Source organism: Tupaia chinensis, unplaced genomic scaffold (genome assembly GCF_000334495.1).
Source record: "Tupaia chinensis unplaced genomic scaffold, TupChi_1.0 Scaffold000198_1, whole genome shotgun sequence".
NCBI classification, from domain to species: domain Eukaryota; kingdom Metazoa; phylum Chordata; class Mammalia; order Scandentia; family Tupaiidae; genus Tupaia; species Tupaia belangeri.
Window position 1 is genome coordinate 1,887,566 of NW_006159673.1, and position 18,500 is coordinate 1,906,065.

The 18,500-nt window shown below is 49.3% G+C and overlaps 1 protein-coding gene across 1 annotated transcript in view; it reads right to left on the reverse strand.

The window, feature by feature from the left end:
* ADCY10 (adenylate cyclase 10) overlaps positions 1–18,022 on the reverse strand; it is an 80,856-nt gene extending 62,834 nt beyond the window's left edge. Inside the window, exons 1-5 of the mRNA XM_006147039.3 lie at positions 17,819–18,022; positions 3,772–3,975; positions 3,151–3,255; positions 1,463–1,501; positions 1,186–1,329 (exon numbers count right to left, since the gene is read on the reverse strand). Coding sequence (XP_006147101.1) covers positions 1,186–1,329; positions 1,463–1,501; positions 3,151–3,255; positions 3,772–3,919 — 436 coding nt within the window. The 5' untranslated portion in view covers positions 3,920–3,975; positions 17,819–18,022. The remainder of the gene's footprint in view (positions 1–1,185; positions 1,330–1,462; positions 1,502–3,150; positions 3,256–3,771; positions 3,976–17,818) is intronic.
* Positions 18,023–18,500: the final 478 nt, after the last annotated feature.

Genomic DNA, 18,500 nt, shown 5'->3' on the forward strand with positions numbered 1-18,500 from the left:
TGCAGAGAGCGTGCAGAGAGCAGTGCAGAGAGCATGCAGAGAGGAGTGCAGAGAGTAGTGCAGAGAGCGTGCAGAGAGCGTGCAGAGAGCGTGCAGAGAGCAGTGCAGCGAGCGTGCAGAGAGCAGTGCAGAGAGCAGTGCAGAGAGCAGTGCAGCGAGCATGCAGAGAGCAGTGCAGAGAGCGTGCAGAGAGCGTGCAGAGAGCAGTGCAGTGAGCGTGCAGAGAGCAGTGCAGAGAGCAGTGCAGAGAGCAGTGCAGCGAGCATGCAGAGAGCGTGCAGAGAGCGTGCAGAGAGCGTGCAGAGAGCAGTGCAGAGAGCAGTGTAGAATGTACAGCGGGGGCTGCTGAGTGCCTGACACCATTGTGCTAATCCGCTTCACAGACAGCCTTGCTAGCATGGGGAGTAGCTCACTCCTAACTGGGAAGTGAGGGAGTGAGCCCTGCAATCTGGCTGGCCTGCTCCCCAAGTGCCGGCATGACAGTGGGACCAGGCCCCATGTTCCACCATCTTGTCATTAGGGGAGAGATATCCCAGTAGTCAAGGCCTGAACCCAGACAGCTGTGGCCCCCGTTCTTTGTCAAATGCTTACCTATCTTTTTTTTTGGGGGGGGCAGAGGTTTTATTTGGTTTGTTTTTTGGTTTTGTTTTTCGTTTTTGTTTTGTTTTGTTTTGCTATAGGGTGCATGCACTCACCAGAAAGACAGAGAGACAGAGAGACAGAAAGTGAGAAATCACCCCCCAGGGGGGATAGCCATGCTGCAATCCCTTCTCCTCCATTCTCCTCTCGGGATCCTGGGCACACACACACACGCACCCGGCATGAGTTTAAGCCACTGGGTCCAGGACTCGAACCACAGTTGATCACATTGGAGTCCAGCGATGTAGCCATTCCGCCATCTGATGGTCCCTATCTTTTTTATTTTTGAGAGAGATTTTTGTTATAGGATGTGTGGGTTCACTGGAAAGACACACAGAGAGAGAGAGAGAGAGAAGTCACCCTCCAGGGGTGATTCCAGTCATGCCACAATCCCTTCTTCTCCATTCTCCTCTCAGGATTTTGGGCACACTTGCACATGTGCCCAGCATGAGTTTCAAGTTGCCAGGTCTGGGACTCAAACTGCAGTCGACCATGTGGGCGTCCAGCACCTTAACCACTGCACCACCTGCCGGCCCCAATGCTTACCTATCTTGACTCGGATATCTAGGCCTTCTTCTGACTCCTTGGTCTCAAATAGCTCATGGATCTCCAGGCTGCATTTAATTATCACTAAGATCATGTCTTTGAGCTGCTTCCGCTCCACCTTCCACAGGGCCAGCAGGCTGTCACCTTCAAGAGAGACATCCTGCCCATGTAATCTGCAGATTCCTACTTTCAGGCCCCCCACCGTCCTGCTCCTGGCCACTCCCCTCCCCGAGAGGCCTCCCCACCGTTGGCCCTCCCATTGCAAAAGCTTCCATACCTGCAAACTTTAGGATGTCTCCTCCAAAAACCAACACTTCTGAGAAAAGAAAGCAAGCAAATAAAATCAAACTCTGGTTTTTTAAAATTTATTTTCTTTTATTTATTATTGTTATTATTCTTATTATTTATTTTATTTGCTACAAGGCGCACATGCTAATGAGAGAGAGAGAAAACAAACCACCAAATCCGGGATTCAAACCACGGTTGGCCACGTGGGAGTCTAGTACCTTAACCACCAGGGCACCTGCTGACCTCCAAACTTTGATTCTTTAGAGCGTAGCAAAAAGAATTCACTTCTCATGGGTAGAACGGAACAGTGATTTGGAGAACAGACTTAGACAAACCATGCCACTTATCCCGCAGGGTCTCTCCTCAGTGTAGAATGAGGTGCTGGGCCAGGCTCTGACAGGCTCCATTTCCGCGAATGGAGAAAGCTAGGAGGGGAGGGCAGGGTTTGCGCTGAGGCCCGAGGCCAGCCGCAGTCCTCCCGTGAGATGGGGCGCGTGGAACTGCTAACGGGACAGCCTGTGCTCAGGCTGGAGTGTGCTGAGCGCCGGTGGCAGAGAGGTGCCGGGTTCCACAGGACCTGGACACCAGGGAACGGGGAAGTGGAGCCACAGCCACCGTGGGCGTGCTCACTACCTACCCGCATTTGTTCTACTTTGCGGCACAAACAGACCTTCATTCTCCTAGTTAGCACACATTTGTGGAGTACCGGTGGTGCTTCATGGGGTGTAAAAGGAATCAAGACTTAGTTTCCGCTTTTCTTTTTATTTATTCATTTCTTCCATGAGAGAGGCAGAGACAGAGGGACAGACGATCTTCATGCCACAACTACCCCAGCCCCAGCCAGCCAGCACCCTGGCGTGCGTGTGCATCCAGCACATATAGGGAGGCCCTGGGAAGCGAGCCGGGGACCACCCATCATAGAGCGCTGCACTGCGGCTGCGTCAGGAGCTGGCCATGGGTGCTGCTCTTAGGGTGCATCACACACTGCCTAGGGGGGAACAGTGAGACTGGGGAACGGACAGGCTGGGAAGCAGGCCTAGAGTTCGCAGTAACTGAGCAAATCCTTTCTTTGTGAATAGTTCAGATTAATAACGCAGGGAGAGGGCGAAAAGTCAACTCTAAGTGCTTCAGAAGCCACCTTGGAAGACAGGTTATGGGACCGGCAGTTGGCATAATGGCTATGTCATTGGACTCCTATGTGGTCAACTGTGGTTCGAGTCGGACCTGGTGGCTTAAACTCACTCCGGGCGGGTGTGCATGCGTGCCCAAGATCCCGAGAGGAGAATGGAGGAGAAGGGATTGTGGCGTGGCCATCCCCCTTGGGGGGTGATTTCTCGCTTTCTGTCTCTCTCTGTCTCTTTCTGGCACACACACACACCCTACAGCAAACAAACAAACAAACAAACAAACAAAAAAAAACCTCTCCAAAAAAATTTGAATTCAGAGAGTGTAAGTTGAAGTGTCACAACTATGATTTTTTTTCCCCCAAATCTGTCATTGAGCCTTTACGTTAATGGAATCCCTCCTTTCCCCCCAAGTGGCCCGTGCGGAGCTGATGACACCCCGGTATTCTACGCCGTCCTCAGGAAGCCCTGGGCTGGACAGCGCTCTCAGGAATGCAGCGTGCAGAGCCGCACAGAGAAGGCCGCGGGGCCGCCAGGGCGCAGGGGCACTTACTCTCCACGATGTCACTGAGGTAGCGGTTGAGGATCTCCACCAGCTGCTCGGCCCCCCGGTCCATGTACATGGCCGTGCTGAACTTCTCGGTCATGGCCGTGAAGCCTGCAACGAGGGCGCCGTTTCCCTGGCTGCTGGGCGAGTGGACGGAGCGGGCACCGAGTGGCCCTCGGGGACTCTGTGCCCGGCCCAGCAGCCCCCCGTGTGCCACTGTGGGGTCGCGGAGCTCCTCCTGGCTCACTCTCAACGGCGATGACCACAGCTCCTCAGCTGGGAACAGACAGCGTCCCGTGGTAGGGGACACACGCGTGCCACACCTCCCAAAGAGGGGCACGTTTACTATTTAAACGGAAACATCTCTGGAGAGACCGCGCCTGCGGTCACCTCTGCTGGGAGATGGCGGTGTGGGTGGGCGGTGACATCCGGGCCGGGACACTGGGTATCTCAAAGATGAGCCTGGGGGAGCTGGGGAGAGCAGACGGCACCGCCCGCTGCGCGGTGACCCACTCCTGTGCCCTCCCCCGCAGCTGGGCCGTGGCGCCCCCACCGGCAGCCCAGCTCTGCGGGAGGATTCGGGCGCGAGCCTGCCACTCCCCGCAGGAGACGGTCGCCCGCGCTTGCCTGAAATATCCACGAACATCAGGACCCCATCGAAGTAGTTCACGCAGGGCCGGGCTTTGGCGAAGTCGCCGTAGACGATGAGGTCGGGTAAGTGGGCGGCCACCCTGATGATGGCCGGGTCCTGCACCTCGTTGCCGCAGGGGTTCATGGTCGACGCGCGGCCCGGGGTTTGGCGGCCACGGGAAGCAGTTCCCGCTAGGTCTTCTAGGAGGAAGAGTTGGGGACAGAGGAGGCCGGGCACGCCCGCTGCTGCTTTTCCGTTCGCTCCGTTTTGACTGGGGAGCTGCTATGTCAGTGGCCGCGTGGGGATAATGCCGGGTTGCCGAGTCACGCGGCAAGCGGCCAATTTTCTCTCTCTAATTGCCAGGGGGACAGGGAGAAGGAGAGGGAGGAAGCGCCCTCTCCCCCACTGGGGCTGCTCAAGCTGCAATCTCTTCCCCAGTTCTCCGTCCTGCTGGGATCTGGGGCACACATACACATGCACCCAGCGTGGTTTTCATGCCGCAGGATCAGGATTCGGAACACCACTGGTCATGGAGAATCTGGCTGCCTTACCTACTAGGCCATGGGGCTGGCCCAAAAACAATTGATGCAAAGGAGGACCCTCCAGGCTGGCCCTGGCCTTGCACAGCCCGGACCTAGAGCAGTCACACACAGCAAGGGTGGGTGGGCGGGGCTGGAGGTCCTCGCGAGGTCCTCGCTCCGCCCAGGCTGCTCCTGGCAGGGCCGCCAGCAGCGCTGACCACTGGGTCCAGACCCCTCTCCCTCTGTCCTCACCTTCCTTCCCCCTCCCCCTACCTCCCGGCCTCTAATCTTTTCTTCCTCCCCCTCACCAAGTTTGCTGGAGGGTGCATATGTTTGAGACAGAGACAGAGAGGGAGAGAACACCCTCCTTTTGGAGAAAGAAGTTGTAGATGTCAGCTCTGTGTACATATGTAAATGTGGGTGAGCATTAGAGTAATATTCACGCAGGCAAGAGACTATGGGTATATATATATATACATTTTTTTTGGAGAGATTTTTGCTATAGGGCGTGTGCACTCACCAGAAAGAGAGCAAGAGAGAGACAGACATAAAGCGAGAAATAACCCCCCAGGGGGGATGGTCACGCCGCAATCCCTTCTCCTCCATTCTCCTCTTGGGATCTTGGGCACGCACGCACACGCGCCTGGCGTGAGTTTAAGCCACCGGGTCCAGGCCTCAAACTCCGGTCAACTACATTGGAGTCCAGCGACATAGCCATTATGCCAACTGCTGGTCCCGAGACTGGGAGTATATGAGGTATGCTAAGATATATAGAGGGCAAGAGGTCAAAAGTTCACCCGCATGTGTGTGTGAGAGGCAGAGAGTGACAGGCTGGAAAGGTGGAGCCTTAAGCTCTAAGGGGACAAAATGTTGCAGTTCCATTTCGCTGCCCACTGAGTTCCGAGGAAGCCAAGCTTCCCGAAGGCCTCCTTGGCGACGGGGCCGATGAAAGGCCCGCACCCAAATCTTGTGGAAATCACGCTCAACCAGCCTGCATGGTGGCGGCAGCCCTAACCTTTCCAGGGCAATTCAAGTTCCTGGAACTGAAGGTACAGAACAGAATTTAGAATTTAGAAGGGAGGGGGTAGCTGATGTTTTTGGTTTAATTCTGGCCAGCAGGGGGAGCCGGATAGTGATTTCAACCAGACATAGGTCATATGGGGATACGTAAGAGGGGAAAAGGAGGCAACCACAAATATTTCTTAGACTCAAGACTTTTTTTTTTCTTTTAAGATTTTTGCCATAGGTTATATGTGTTTAAGAGAGACAGAGAGAGGGAAAGTGAGGAATCACCCCCTAGGGGGATGGCCACACCGCAGTCCCTTCTCCTCTTAGGATCTGAGGCATGCACACACACGTTCCTGGCATGATTCTGAGGCCTTCAGTTCTGGATCCCATGTGTGATCCAGCTGCCTTAACCAGCACGCCACGAGCTGGCCCTTAAAAAAAAATTACTTTAAAAGAAAATGCTTTCTTGGGACCAGCAGTTAGAGTAATGGCTATGTCACTGGACTCCCAGACCCAGTGGCTTAAAACTCATGCTGGGCATGTGTGTGCGTGCCCAAGATCCTGAGAGGAGAATGGAGGAGAAGGGACTGTGGCATGGTCATCCCCCCTGGGGGGTGATTTCTTGCTTTCTACCTCTCTGTCTCTCTCTGTCTCGCGAGTGCATGCACCCTATAGAAAAAAAAGAAAAAAAGAAAATGCTTTCTTTAAATAAACAAAAAGCTCTCTTGGGACCAGCAGGTGGTGCAGTGGTTGAAGTGTTAGACTCCCACATGGCTGTCTGCGGTACAAGTCCTGGACCTGGTGGCTGGAAACTCATGCCAGGCGTGTGTGCGTGCATGCCCCAAACCCCGAGAGAATAGAAGAGAAGGGATTGCTGTGTGGCCATCCTCCCTGGGGGTGGTTTCTCACTCTCCCTCTCTCTCTGTCTCTCTCCTGTGAGCACACACACTGTATACAAAAAATCTAAAGCCAGGGAAGGCAGTATATTTAACAAGAAAACGTTGGGGTGTACAGAAATCCCTGGTAGTGAGGACTAAGTATCAGCTCCTAGGACAGGTCCTGGTAAAGTCGGCGTGGGGTGCAGAGGACTCGCATCCCCCGGCTGCCATGCAGCGCCAGTGGGCCAGTGGGCCAGTGGGCCAGTGGCGTCACAGTGTGGCACCAGTCCTGGAGACCGAGGAGGGGGAAGAGCCGCGGCTCGGCCTGTTCTCTTTGGAGGTTCGGAAGTGGGGGACGCATAGACTTCGATACACAGGTGCTAAGCTGGGTAGCAGTCTAGCTAATCCAGGTTAGGGTGTAACAGATAACTCCCAGGCCTCGATGGCTCCCAGAACCCAAGGCCTGTCTGGCTCCTGTGCCCACTGCACCCCACCATGGGGAGGCTAGCGCCCTCTGCTGTTGCCTTCGCTCTGGGACCCGTGCAGGGACATTCCAGCCGCCCATGCCGTGAACCTGTGCTCCTCCCATGGTGACTGCCTCACTTCTCAGGACACACAGAACCTCGAGGAGGGGGTGGAAGAGTCGGGACTCCGGAGAGTGGCCTCGGCAGTTCTCACACTTGGCGACATGGGCCCACTTAGACCGGCACAGGTAACTAAAAGGAGTCTGGGGGTTCCCAGTCAAGGGTGAGCTAACCTTTCTTTTCTGAAGGGTTATTAATCTTTTAAATCAAGGAAGTGTTATAGACAAGGTATATCCTGACTTTAACAAGGCATTTGACCAAATTTTCCTTACCTTTGGGGATAGGATATGAAATTGTAGGAATGATGAAAATATAGGTAACAGGGGACCAGCAGGTGGCATAGTGGTTAAGGTGCTGGACTCCTACATGGCTGACCACAGTTCAAGTCCTGGACCTCGCAGCTTGCTTTCTCTCTTTTCTCCTCTCTCTGTCTCTGGTGAGTTCACATGCCCTATAGCAAATTTAAAATATGAGACCAGCAGATAGTGTAATGGCTACGTCGCTGAACTCCCGTGTAGTTGATCACGGTTCGAATCCCGGACCTGGTGGCTTAAACTCATGCCGGGTGCATATGTGTGCGCCCAAGATCACAAGAGGAGAAGGGATTGGGAGGTGATTTTTCGTGCTCTCTCTCTGTCTCTCTGGCGAGCACACGTGCCCTATAACAAAAACCTCTCCAAAAAGAAAAAAAAAGGATAATTAATGTGTGCAATTTTGACTTGCCAATGTTACCGTAATAAAGATGGAGGAAGAGAAATAAAATTGAAAACGATTGGCTGGGTGAGTGCTGCTCCCGGGGAAGGACGTGCTCTGCTCCCACCCTTTCTCTGCAGGCCGTGCTGCAGCTACTGTTTGCCCAAGCCTGGAAACCTGGTGAGCAGAACTTGCCCACTGTCCTGGTGCAACTGGTCCTCTTGGCTGGGAACAAGAGGTCGTGCTGCGTGCACCTTTAATACTGAGGCGGGGTGGGGGGATTTAGCAGAGGGGAAAGGTGACCCAACATAGAATTGAAACCACCCCCCGCTACCGGTCAGAGGGGGGAGCCAGTGCCTCTGAAAACAGGAGACAGTGAAGGATGTATGCTGGCCTTGAAATAGAAGTTGAAGAAGCAATGAAAAGAATGCCTCGTTTTGGAACCATCTGGTGTAATGGTTATGTCGCTGGACTCCCACATAGTCAACAGTGGTTCGAATCTTGGATCAGGCAGATTAAAACTCACTACATATATATTAAGAAATGAGAAATGGAAAATTATTTGTTGACGATAACATGTATGATTAAGCCACTATACAGTGTATTCTGGATGGGAAATCGCATTTTGTATGTTGTAATAATGGTCAGTGAATGAATGTAAAATAAATAAATTAAAAAAAAAAAAAGTGATCTCGAGGTAATAGAGAAGAGGCAGCGAGAGGGCCAGCCTTGGTGGAGTGGTTGGTAGCATGCTGGGTTCAGATCCTTGGCACAGTTGGTTCAGAGACGTGTCAGGTATATGCGTGTCCAAGACTCTGATGAGCTAGGGGGCCGTGAGAAGACAGTCACAGCCTAGCGAGACCCTGTCAAGGGGATATTATATTTTCTCTTTCTCCTGTGTGCACACATGCTATCATGAATAAAATAAATGTTAAAAATAAATAAATAAACCAACTCATGCCATGCCCAAAAATCCCGAGAGGAGAATGGAGAAAAAGGATTGTGGCATAGCCATCCCCCTGGGGGGTGATTTCCCGCTTTTAGTCTCTCTGTCTGTCTCTGTCTCTCCACCAAGTACACATGCCCTATAGCAAAACTCTCTCTCTCAAAAAAAAAAAAAAAAGAATGCCTTATTTATCGAGACACACGAAGAAAAACAAGATACCGACTGAAAGGTGTAGTGAGAGACACAGGAAGGCACGCGAAGGACGGACGGCAGACTGGAGGAGTCCTCCAGGAGGCATGGCACAAGAGGGGAATCCCAGGAAGCAAGAGATACCGGCAAAGGAACTTCGCTCACTGGAAAAGAAAGGTGATAGTACAACATCAGGTGAGGAAAATAAGGAGAAAGAAGGAAGCAGGAGCCGGCAGTGGCATAGTGGTTAAAGCACTGGATTCCCACGTAGCCTACTGCAGTTTGAATCCCGGACGCAGTGTCTTGAAACTTGTGCCAGGTGTGCATGCCTAAAATTCCAAGAAGCGAATGGAGGAAAAGAGAGTGCCATGTGGCCATCCCTCCTGGGGGGTGATTTCTTGCTTTTTGTCTCTGTCTGTCTGGCAAGCACACACGCCCTATAGCAAAAATCTCTAAAAAAAAAACAAAGAAAAAAATTAAAAAGAAGAAGGAGGAAGAGGGAGCAAAGAGAAGGGTGAAGATGACGACGAGGATGAAGATGCTGTGGAACAGGAGGCATATGATGAGGAAGAGCCAGAAGAGGGAAATAACTACATTATTCTATACTTTGAAGATGGAGATGATTTTGGTGCAGACAACGGCAACATGGATGAAGCAACTTATTAGCTGTGAAATATTTTTAAAAGAACATAATTATTTAATTTTATTTACCATTATTATCATTTTAAAATTTGCTACCGGGCACATGCACTCACCAGAGAGAGACAGAGAGGGAGAGAGAAAGAGATAGGGAGAGAAAGAGAAAGTGAGAAAGCAAGCCATCAGGTCCGAGACTTGAACTGCAGTCAGCCATGTGGCAGTCCAGTGCCTTAACCACCATGCCATCTGCTGGCTCCAGCCATGGTATTTCTTTAAAAGTATCTTTCTGATAAGAGTTCTAAGCATTTGGGACAGACATGTTTTCTGTTTTTATCTTTTGATAATTATTGAGTATTGTACTTTTGTTCCTGTTTTGTTGGACAAATATTTGCTACCAAAATATTCAGAACCACTTTAAGTTTACATTCGAGTTCCCTAACAAAGGAGCCTCTGCCATTCCTGCCGTGTGCCTCTTCTGTGCCTCAGAGGGTATTTCATCGTCGCCATTTTACTTGGATTCCAATGTGCCTGAAGAGTTTTTGCATCTTACTCTGTGTTCATGCTTGAACAAGTCACTCTTGTTGAACCATTTGTCTCTTGGCATGCTATCACTAGTCATAATGTCTCTCTCTCTCTCTCTAGAGGTTTTTGACATAGGGTGCGTAACTTGCCAGAAAGACAGAGACAGAGAGACAGGAAGTGAGAAATCATCCCCCAAGGGAGATGGCCACGCCTCAATCCCCTCTCCTCCATTCTCCTCTTGGGATCTTGGGCACACATGCAAACGTGCCTGGAGTGAGTTTTAAGCCACCAGGTGTGGGACTCAAACTGTCGTCAATTACATGGGAGTCCAGCAACATAGCCATTATGCCAACTGCTGGTCCTGTCATAATGGTTTTCTATAAATCTGAAAGTTTATTTAATATGGCACATGGGGTACTTTAATAACAGGGAAACATGAAAATAACTTTAATTTTTTTTTTACATAGCATGTTCTGTACTACTCCATTATGACTGCATCAACTTACTTGGGCTCTTACAAGGATGAACTTAAGAGATCAGAGATTCTCGATTACAAACAAATGCACACAGGAAATGCTGATCTGAGCTACGTAAACTTTGCTGTTCACATCTTAGCAGCACAAAGAGACGTACATGCGTTATCAACATTAAAAATACTTGAATTTGAAGCTAGCTTCATAACATATGTGAATTGGGGCCAGCAGATGGCGTAAGGGTTATATCCCTGGACTCCCACGTAGTTGACTGCAGTTCAAATCCTGGGCCTGCTAGCTTAAAACTCAGGCTGGGTACATGTGCATGCATAACATACATGAATTAGTTGTTCCACTGTAGTAAGTTTTTTTTCTTTTTTCCTTTTTTGAAGATGTACTTATTTGGGGGCCAGCTGGTGTCAAACTTACTAGAGGGGTGGGGCAGCAGGTGGCATGATGGTTAAGGCACTGGTCAACCGCAGTTCATGTCTTGAACGTGGTTGCTTGAAACTCATACCTGGCACGTGTGTGTGCATGCCCAATTTCCCGAGAAGAGAATGGATTGTGGTGTGGCCATCCATCTGTGAAGTGATTTCTAACTTTGTCTCTGTGTCTCCAGCGAGCAAATGTGCCCTAAAGCAAAAATATCTCTAAAAAATAATTACTTACTTTTATTATTATTTTAATTTCATATAGGACATGTGTTCTCACCAGAGAGAGAGAAAGAGAGAAAGCACGTTGCCAGGCCCAGGACTTGAACTGCAGTCAGCCATGTGGGAGTCCAGGGCTTAACTACCACACCACCTGCTGCCCCACCACTGCAGTAAGTTTGACATCTTTGAATACTTGGGCTTATAAAAAGTTAGACTGAGACATCTTACCCAAGTATGCACTTTAAGCATAGATTACATTCTGGTCATGCAAATCTCACCAGGCAACGCAGGCGCATGAGCGCTGAGGGGTGGGATCTGTGTTATGCGTCACAGGATTTACGAGCTGTACAATCGATTTATGGAATCATGGCGCATGAACTCTGGTTATGTTGAAATTAAGATTAATGTTGTCTGTTCAACTTAAAACTAGCTCCCCTGCCTTTTTATATTTTAAGGGGCAGTTCCCTGAAAACCTCACCCTCCAAAGACTCATCAATGCCAAAGATTTTTAAAGTAATTCCCATCACGTATATTTTAAAAAATGACTACTATTACCCACCAGAAGAAATCATGAAAATGCATTTTTCACCTCAGGCGGCTACTAGCCCTTATCCCCAACCTGGGAATCAGAGCTCGAGATTCTGTGTCTACTTTTATTATTAAAGTCCACTTTGAAACTGAGCTTGGTTAAGTTTCTGTGCCTTGTAAACAGTTTCCTATGAAAACTCCTTAAACATCAAGACCAAATTTACCATATGTATTCATTCTCTTACTTTAGAGAAATAACCACTTGTCAAATTTTGTTCTCACTCTCTAAAAAACGACAGCTTAGAAAGCACCCGAGGGCCGGCCAGTGTGGTGGTGAAGGCGGCTGAATCCCACATGGCCGACCTTGGGTTAGGGTCCCAGACCCGGTGGTGTGGGAAACACTGAGTGAATGTGCGTGCCCCAAATTCCAAACGGAGAAATGGATGGGACTGCAGTGTGACCATCCCCTGTGGGGGTGCTTTTCCCACTGGGTCTCCAGCTCCAGCACAGTCTGACAAGAAGTTAAAAAATCTGAAAGCAGTTTTGAGAAACAAACATGTTTTCTGCATAAAACACATTGTACTCTGATTTCCCCGTCTTGTCTTTCTTTTTTTTTTTTTTTTTGAGAGGTTTTAGCTATAGGGCGCATGCGCTCACCAGACAGACAGAGAGACAGAAAGCGAGAAATCATTCCTGCGGGGGGATGGCCACGCCGCAATCCCTTCTCCTCTATTCTCCTCTCAGGATCTTGAGCACACATGCACACGCACCTGGCGTGAGTTTATGCCACCGGGTCCGGGACTCGAACCGTGGTCGACTACGTGGGAGTCCAGCGACATAGCCATTATGCTAACTGCTGGTCCCTCCCCGTCTTGTATTTCCGGGGAACACTGGAGGAAATTCATTCAGCCTGTGACATTGTGCGACGTGACTTTCTTGGAAAAAAAGATGACAGCGAATGGAATGCTTCCTCAAATAGCTCACGGTGGGTGTGCGGGGCTAGCTCCCTGGTCTGGCGCTGTGTGGATATGTGAGCTGCTTCTTGTTTAAAGGAGTATCAAAGAAGTCTAAGATCCTAGCGAGGTAACATGAAATAAATCAGTCTATTTTCAAGTAGCAATCTATGAAGAATAGAACCCTCGCAGAGTCCTTAGCAGTACTGGGCAAATAAATGTGTGAGTCAGCGTTGGTAATTAACATAGGTGTCTCGTCTCTCTCACCTCCTTATACTGGATTCAAATACCATTCAGTTCATAGAAAACGCACCTGCACCGTTCTACCTACTGGCTTTATTGTATGTCAGGGATAGCTACACGGAGAGCACAGGATTTCTCTTCCTAGCTTTCGACTCATCTTTACCTTTGTGTATGTGTCCTACAGAGAGCAGGGAGCCCTTGGGACAAGGGTTTACTCGGGGGGCCCAGCCATCTCCTAGTGCGTTCTTCCCCTCTTTGGATGGTCTTAGCCACAACTTTAAAGCATAGTAATGATAAGAACAAGCAGGGTTTGCAGGTTGCTTTACCAGCATGAATCCCGTTTTCCTTGATTAACATCTGAAACCATAAAGTTATTCCATAGGAAGGTAAATATTATTTTGCATAATGCCTTATAGAATGAGAAAAAATATTGTTGGTGAAGTGTCTTTAAAATTGCTAAAATAAGCAAAACTATCTGTTTGCTATGTCTATTTTTCTCTATTTGTTTAGACAGTAAATTCTTACTAAACAAAGATGAGTAATTGGAGGGAGAGCTAACACACTGAATGACACACCAGGATCACAGAATTTCTTAATCAACTGAAATAACAATAGAAGTCAGAGAATATATGTAAAACAATCTACTTAAGAATTAACAAAATCAAGGGATCACCATATGACGTAATGGCCACATCACTGGGCTCCCACAGTCGACCACGGTTTGAGTCTCAGACCCAGCGACTTAAAACTCACACTGGGCACGTGTGCATGTGTCCAAAATTCCAAGAGAAGAATGGAGAAGGGTTTTTGTAGCATGGCCAACCTCCTGGGGGGTGATTTCTCCCTTTCTGTCTCTCTGTCTCTGTCTCTGCAGCAAGCACGTGTGCCCTATAGCAAAAATCTCTCAAAAACAAAAACAAAACAAAACAAAACTTAACAAAATCAGAGGGCCAGCAGGTGGCACGGTGGTTAAGGACCCAGACTTCCACATGGCTGATTACAATTCAAATCCCAGACTTGCTTTCTCCCTCTCTCTCTCTCTCTCTCTCTCTCGTGAGCATATGTGCCCTATAGCAAAACAAAATAATAAATGAAATCATTCTTTTAAACATGAACAAAATCAAATGCGTACATGTATGGTGTGAAAAATTAGATTGACTGCAAATTACTGCTGCCTTCTAAGAAGTTTTACTGAAACACAGCATACAAATACATGCGCAAAATGCACAATCCCTAAGTGCACAGCTTGAGCTACTATAAACAAAGCCAGGTAATACCTACTCTAGGGAAAAGAATGTCAACAGCACTTCAGAACCTCCTAATGCCGCCTCTGCTCCCCAAAGCCACCATTCCTGATATCTAACCACCTTTGCATAAATGTCATCACTCTCTCTCTCTCTTCCCCTCCAGCATTTGCACACCCAGCCGTGTTGTGTATAACTGTTCATTTTGGTGCGGTGAAGGAGCTTCTGCGGTAGGCTGTGCAGCTGCGGGACTGAGCAAGGGCCTAGCAGACCCGAGCAGGGGCGGCTCTGCTCCTCCCTCCCGCCATCCTGCTACTACTGGGCTTCCGGATTTTGTTCTTTGCCTGCACTTGCAGGATCGCCAGTTTGGGTAGATAAACACTTACATTTGAAGGTTAAACAATGAGCAGTTTTTTACTGCATGTTCCAATGCCACACCCTCAGGCGCAGGGCAGACCATCTTGCTTTTTGTGTGTGTGTGTGTTCGCTGGAGAAAGCAGACAGACAGAGGGGAAGTAGACTTCACCCCCGAGGGGGGAGAGCCATGCTGCAATCCCTTCTCCATCCTCCCAGGGATCTGGGGCACACATGCACATGAGTCTGGCATAATTTTTGAGCCACCAGGTCCGGGACTCAGACTGCAGTCAACCACGTGGGAATCCAGCGCCTTAACCACCACGCCTCCTGCTGGCCCCCCGTCTTGCTTAAGTTCTCACCCTGAATGGAAAGTGAGTTAGACTTTTCCTCTGTGGCGGGGAAAGGATCTCCAAGACCATTGAGTGGCGCTCACTGGGAAGCCAGTATAAACACTGTACGGATGAACATTCAAAGTGGGGCGCCGTAGGCAGCTCCCTGCCTCTGACGGGAGATGATCCTTTGTTTTTTTTTAAATTTTTATTTCTTTTAAGACTTTATTTAACTTGACCAGAGGAGGACAGAGTGAGTGAGTGAGTGTGTGTGTGTGTGTGTGTGTGTGTGTGTGTGAGAGAGAGAGAGAGAGAGAGAAAGAGAAAGAGAAAGTGAGAAAGCAAGTTGCCAGTTTCAGGACTTGAACCATAGTCAGCCATGTGGGAGTCCAGTGCCCTTAACCACCATGCCACCTAACAGCCCCAGGAGGTGATTCTTAAACTTAGTGGAAAGATAAATTAGATGATTGTAAGATCTCATTGTTTTGAGTCAGGTGATTTGAAGATTGAATAGATATTTCTAGATTTATTAATATGAAGAGAGGAAAACAGATACATTTTGAGATTAAGATGACAAATTCGGAAATCAAACCAGGAGAGGAAAATTACTTGTTCATGGGCTTAAAAGGCAGAGACAGGCCAGCAGATGGCATAGGAGTTACGTCGCTGGACTCCCAGACGGACAACAGCGGTTCCTGTTGGACCTGGCAGCTTGAAATCAAACCAGGCATGTGTGCATGTCTGCCCAAGACCCTAGGAAGAGAATGGAGAAGGGATTGTGGCAGGCCATCTCCCCAGGGGGACACTTTCCCTCTCACTGCCTCTCTCTCTCTCCAGTGGATGCACAGACCCTATGGCCAAAACCTTTAAAATTAAATAAATAATAATTTTTAAAAAAGGCAGAAATGTCTACAATGAATACCTGGGAGTTTTTCTTATCCACACCCATAAGAATCAAAGTTCTCTATTTCAGAAGACAGTCTCCTGCTTTTAGCTCCACAACATATCAAAATGATTCGTGACATATTTATTTTCTATGGACAAATGCCATGTAACTATAATTCATTAAGACATTTTTATGTGAAGCATTTTGCATAGGTTGCCCAGTTAGTCCTCAAAAACAGCATGGTAAGGTGGGCCCGAATCCACCTTACTGATGTGAACTGAAGCTCAGAGTTATTACCATGCCCTTGGTCCCAGCAGGGACCCAGACCGTTGGGACTTGCAAGTCCACACTCTGTCTAGGCCACATGGATCAGTTTGTACCTGCTTCTTGACACTCTAGGGAAGTGTGTGACCAGGAAGGAGGTGTTGCACCTTGCAATGCGTGTCGATGGTGCCTCGCTGTGCCTGCCCAAATCGATCGCAGTAAAAAATGGAGTGTGGGGGACCAGCAGGTGGCATGACAGCTACATCACTGGACTCCGATGGAGTTGACTACTGTGTGAATCCTGGACCCAGCGGCTTAAAACTCACGAGTGTGCATTCGTGTCCAAGATTCCAGGGGAGAATAGAGAAGGGACCATGCTGTGTCCATGCTCCCCAGAGAGTGATCTCACTGTCTCTCCTGTGTGCGCACACGCCCTCTAGCAAAACAAACAAAAACTGTCAAAAAATAAAATAAATAGGGAACCAACAGTTAGTGTAATGGCTATGTCGCTGGACTCCAATGTAGTCGACCGCGGTTCGCGCCCCGGACCCGGTGGCTTAAAACTCACGCTGGGCGCGTGTGCGTGAGTGCCCAGAATCCCGAGAGGAGAACGGAGGAGAAGGGATTGCGGCATGACCATCCCCCCTGGGGGGTGATTTCTCACTTTCTGTCTCTCTGTCTCTCTCTGTCTGGCGAGCGCACGCGCCCTATAGCGAAAACCTCTCCAAAATAAATAAATAAATAAATAAATAAAATGAATAAATTTGGACTGGCAGGTGACATGTTGATTAAGGGCACTGGATTCCCACATGGTCAAATGCAGTTTGAGTACCAGACCTGGCAGCTTGCTTTCTCTCTCTCTCTGGTCTAAGTAAAAGAAATAAAAATAATAATAAAAGTTAAATAAAGTAATGCTTAAAAAATTAAAGGGGACCAGCAGATGGCAGAATAGTTACATTGCTTAACTCCCACGTAGTCCACCATGGTTACAGTCTTGGACCTGGTGGATTAACCCACCCAGGTGCGTGTGCATGCACGCCCAAGGTCCTGAGAAGAAAGTGGAGAAGGGATCGAGGCATGGCCATCACCCCTTTGGGGTGATTTCTCACTGTCTTGTTTCTCTGGCGCGTACATGCACCCTAAACTTAAAGCTCTCTAAATAACAAAACAGAACAGAACGTGGCAGAGGGCACCCAGAGGAAGGACACAGGAATGAAAGAGCAGGCAGGAGTATGAGGCCCCAGAAGCACGCCAGGAAAGTGTCCTGAGTGGAGGGAAGTGTGCGGTTTCCGTCTGTTTAAAAACACAGAAGTTCCCACAGAATGAAAATTAAAGGGAGATTAGGGGTCGGTTATCTCTCGGATCACTTCTCCCTCCTAGCATTTCTAGTAGATTTCAGCTTATGTTCAACTTTCACCAACTTGTAAAGTAGGTTTCCTAAGAGTCCAAAGGAGACGCTCTGAACTTGGAGTTGTCGCTCAGGCTGCCCGGACCAGCTGTCTGCAAACCCACGTGGCTTTCCTATGGATATATCCTTGGTTACCTTTTGATGTGCACACTTCCTCTTCCTGACTCATCTCCCTGTTTAGATACCACTCTATAGACCTGTTTCCTCCACAGGACAGGCGCTGATGACTGCTAAAAAGGAGGCGATGAGGCCAGCAGGTGGTGGAGCGGGTAAGGCGCTGGATCCCATGGCCAACTCTGTGGGTCAAGTCCCAGACTGAGCGGCTGGAAAAGCACACCAGACACATGCCTGTGTGTGCTCCAAGTCCCCAGAGGAGAAGGGATGGTGGCATGGCCATTCACCTGGGTGACGATTTCTCGCGTTCCCTCTCCCTCTCTCTCCTGCTAATGGATTTGCCCTATAGCAAAAAACTAAAAAGTCTTCAAGAAACAAGGTATCACATGAGAAGTCGCAGAAGAGCTAAATAAAGAACTAGAAAGACAGCGCATGCAGGATACACGGGACGAGGCGCCATTTAAGGCGTCTGGCGTCTGAGCAGGTTGGTCTCGAGTCCTGGCTCAAGGCTCCCGCACCTCCCGAGCTCCAGCAGCTGCCTCAGGTCACAGGGCTGCCTTCACCTTGAGCTCGCAGCCAGCCTGCCCACTGCGACCCTGACTTCCACATACCTCCTCTTCCTCCGCAGCCGAGGCCACGCCAGGGTCTTGGTCAGGGCCTAGCTCTCAGCACTGCCAGGAACAGGAAGGGGGCTAGGGGAACGTCATTCTGGAGACAGCACGAGTGTCATGCCTTGTCTATAACTGACCCAGAAAGTGCCAGTTGTGCCTAACAGACGTTTTCCAGGCCACACCCTCACTGGAGCCCATTGTTACCCGACAATGACCCTGTGTCTGATTGGTTGGCATAGTTCTGCCCCCCAACCCCCCGCCAGGCTGGTGACCCACTGGTTATACTAGGCCTGGCTCAGTGTCAGGTTCCCCCTGGTTGGATATTTGGGACAAGGGTCAGGGGAGACTGATGACCCTGGCCACTGGAGGGTGGCTACCATAAACAGGTCTCCTGAACAAACATGCCCGTCACTTTAGTTAATAATGACTAGGACTTGCACCAGGCCCGTGACCAGTACTCAGTGATGATGATTCAGTACTCACCTTGTACCAGGCCCGTGACAAGTACTCAGTGATGATTCAGTACTCACCTTGTACCAGGCCCGTGACAAGTACTCAGTGATGATTCAGTACTCACCTTGTACCAGGCCCGTGACAAGTACTCAGTGATGATTCAGTACTCACCTTGTACCAGGCCCGTGACAAGTACTCAGTGATGATTCAGTACTCACCTTGTACCAGG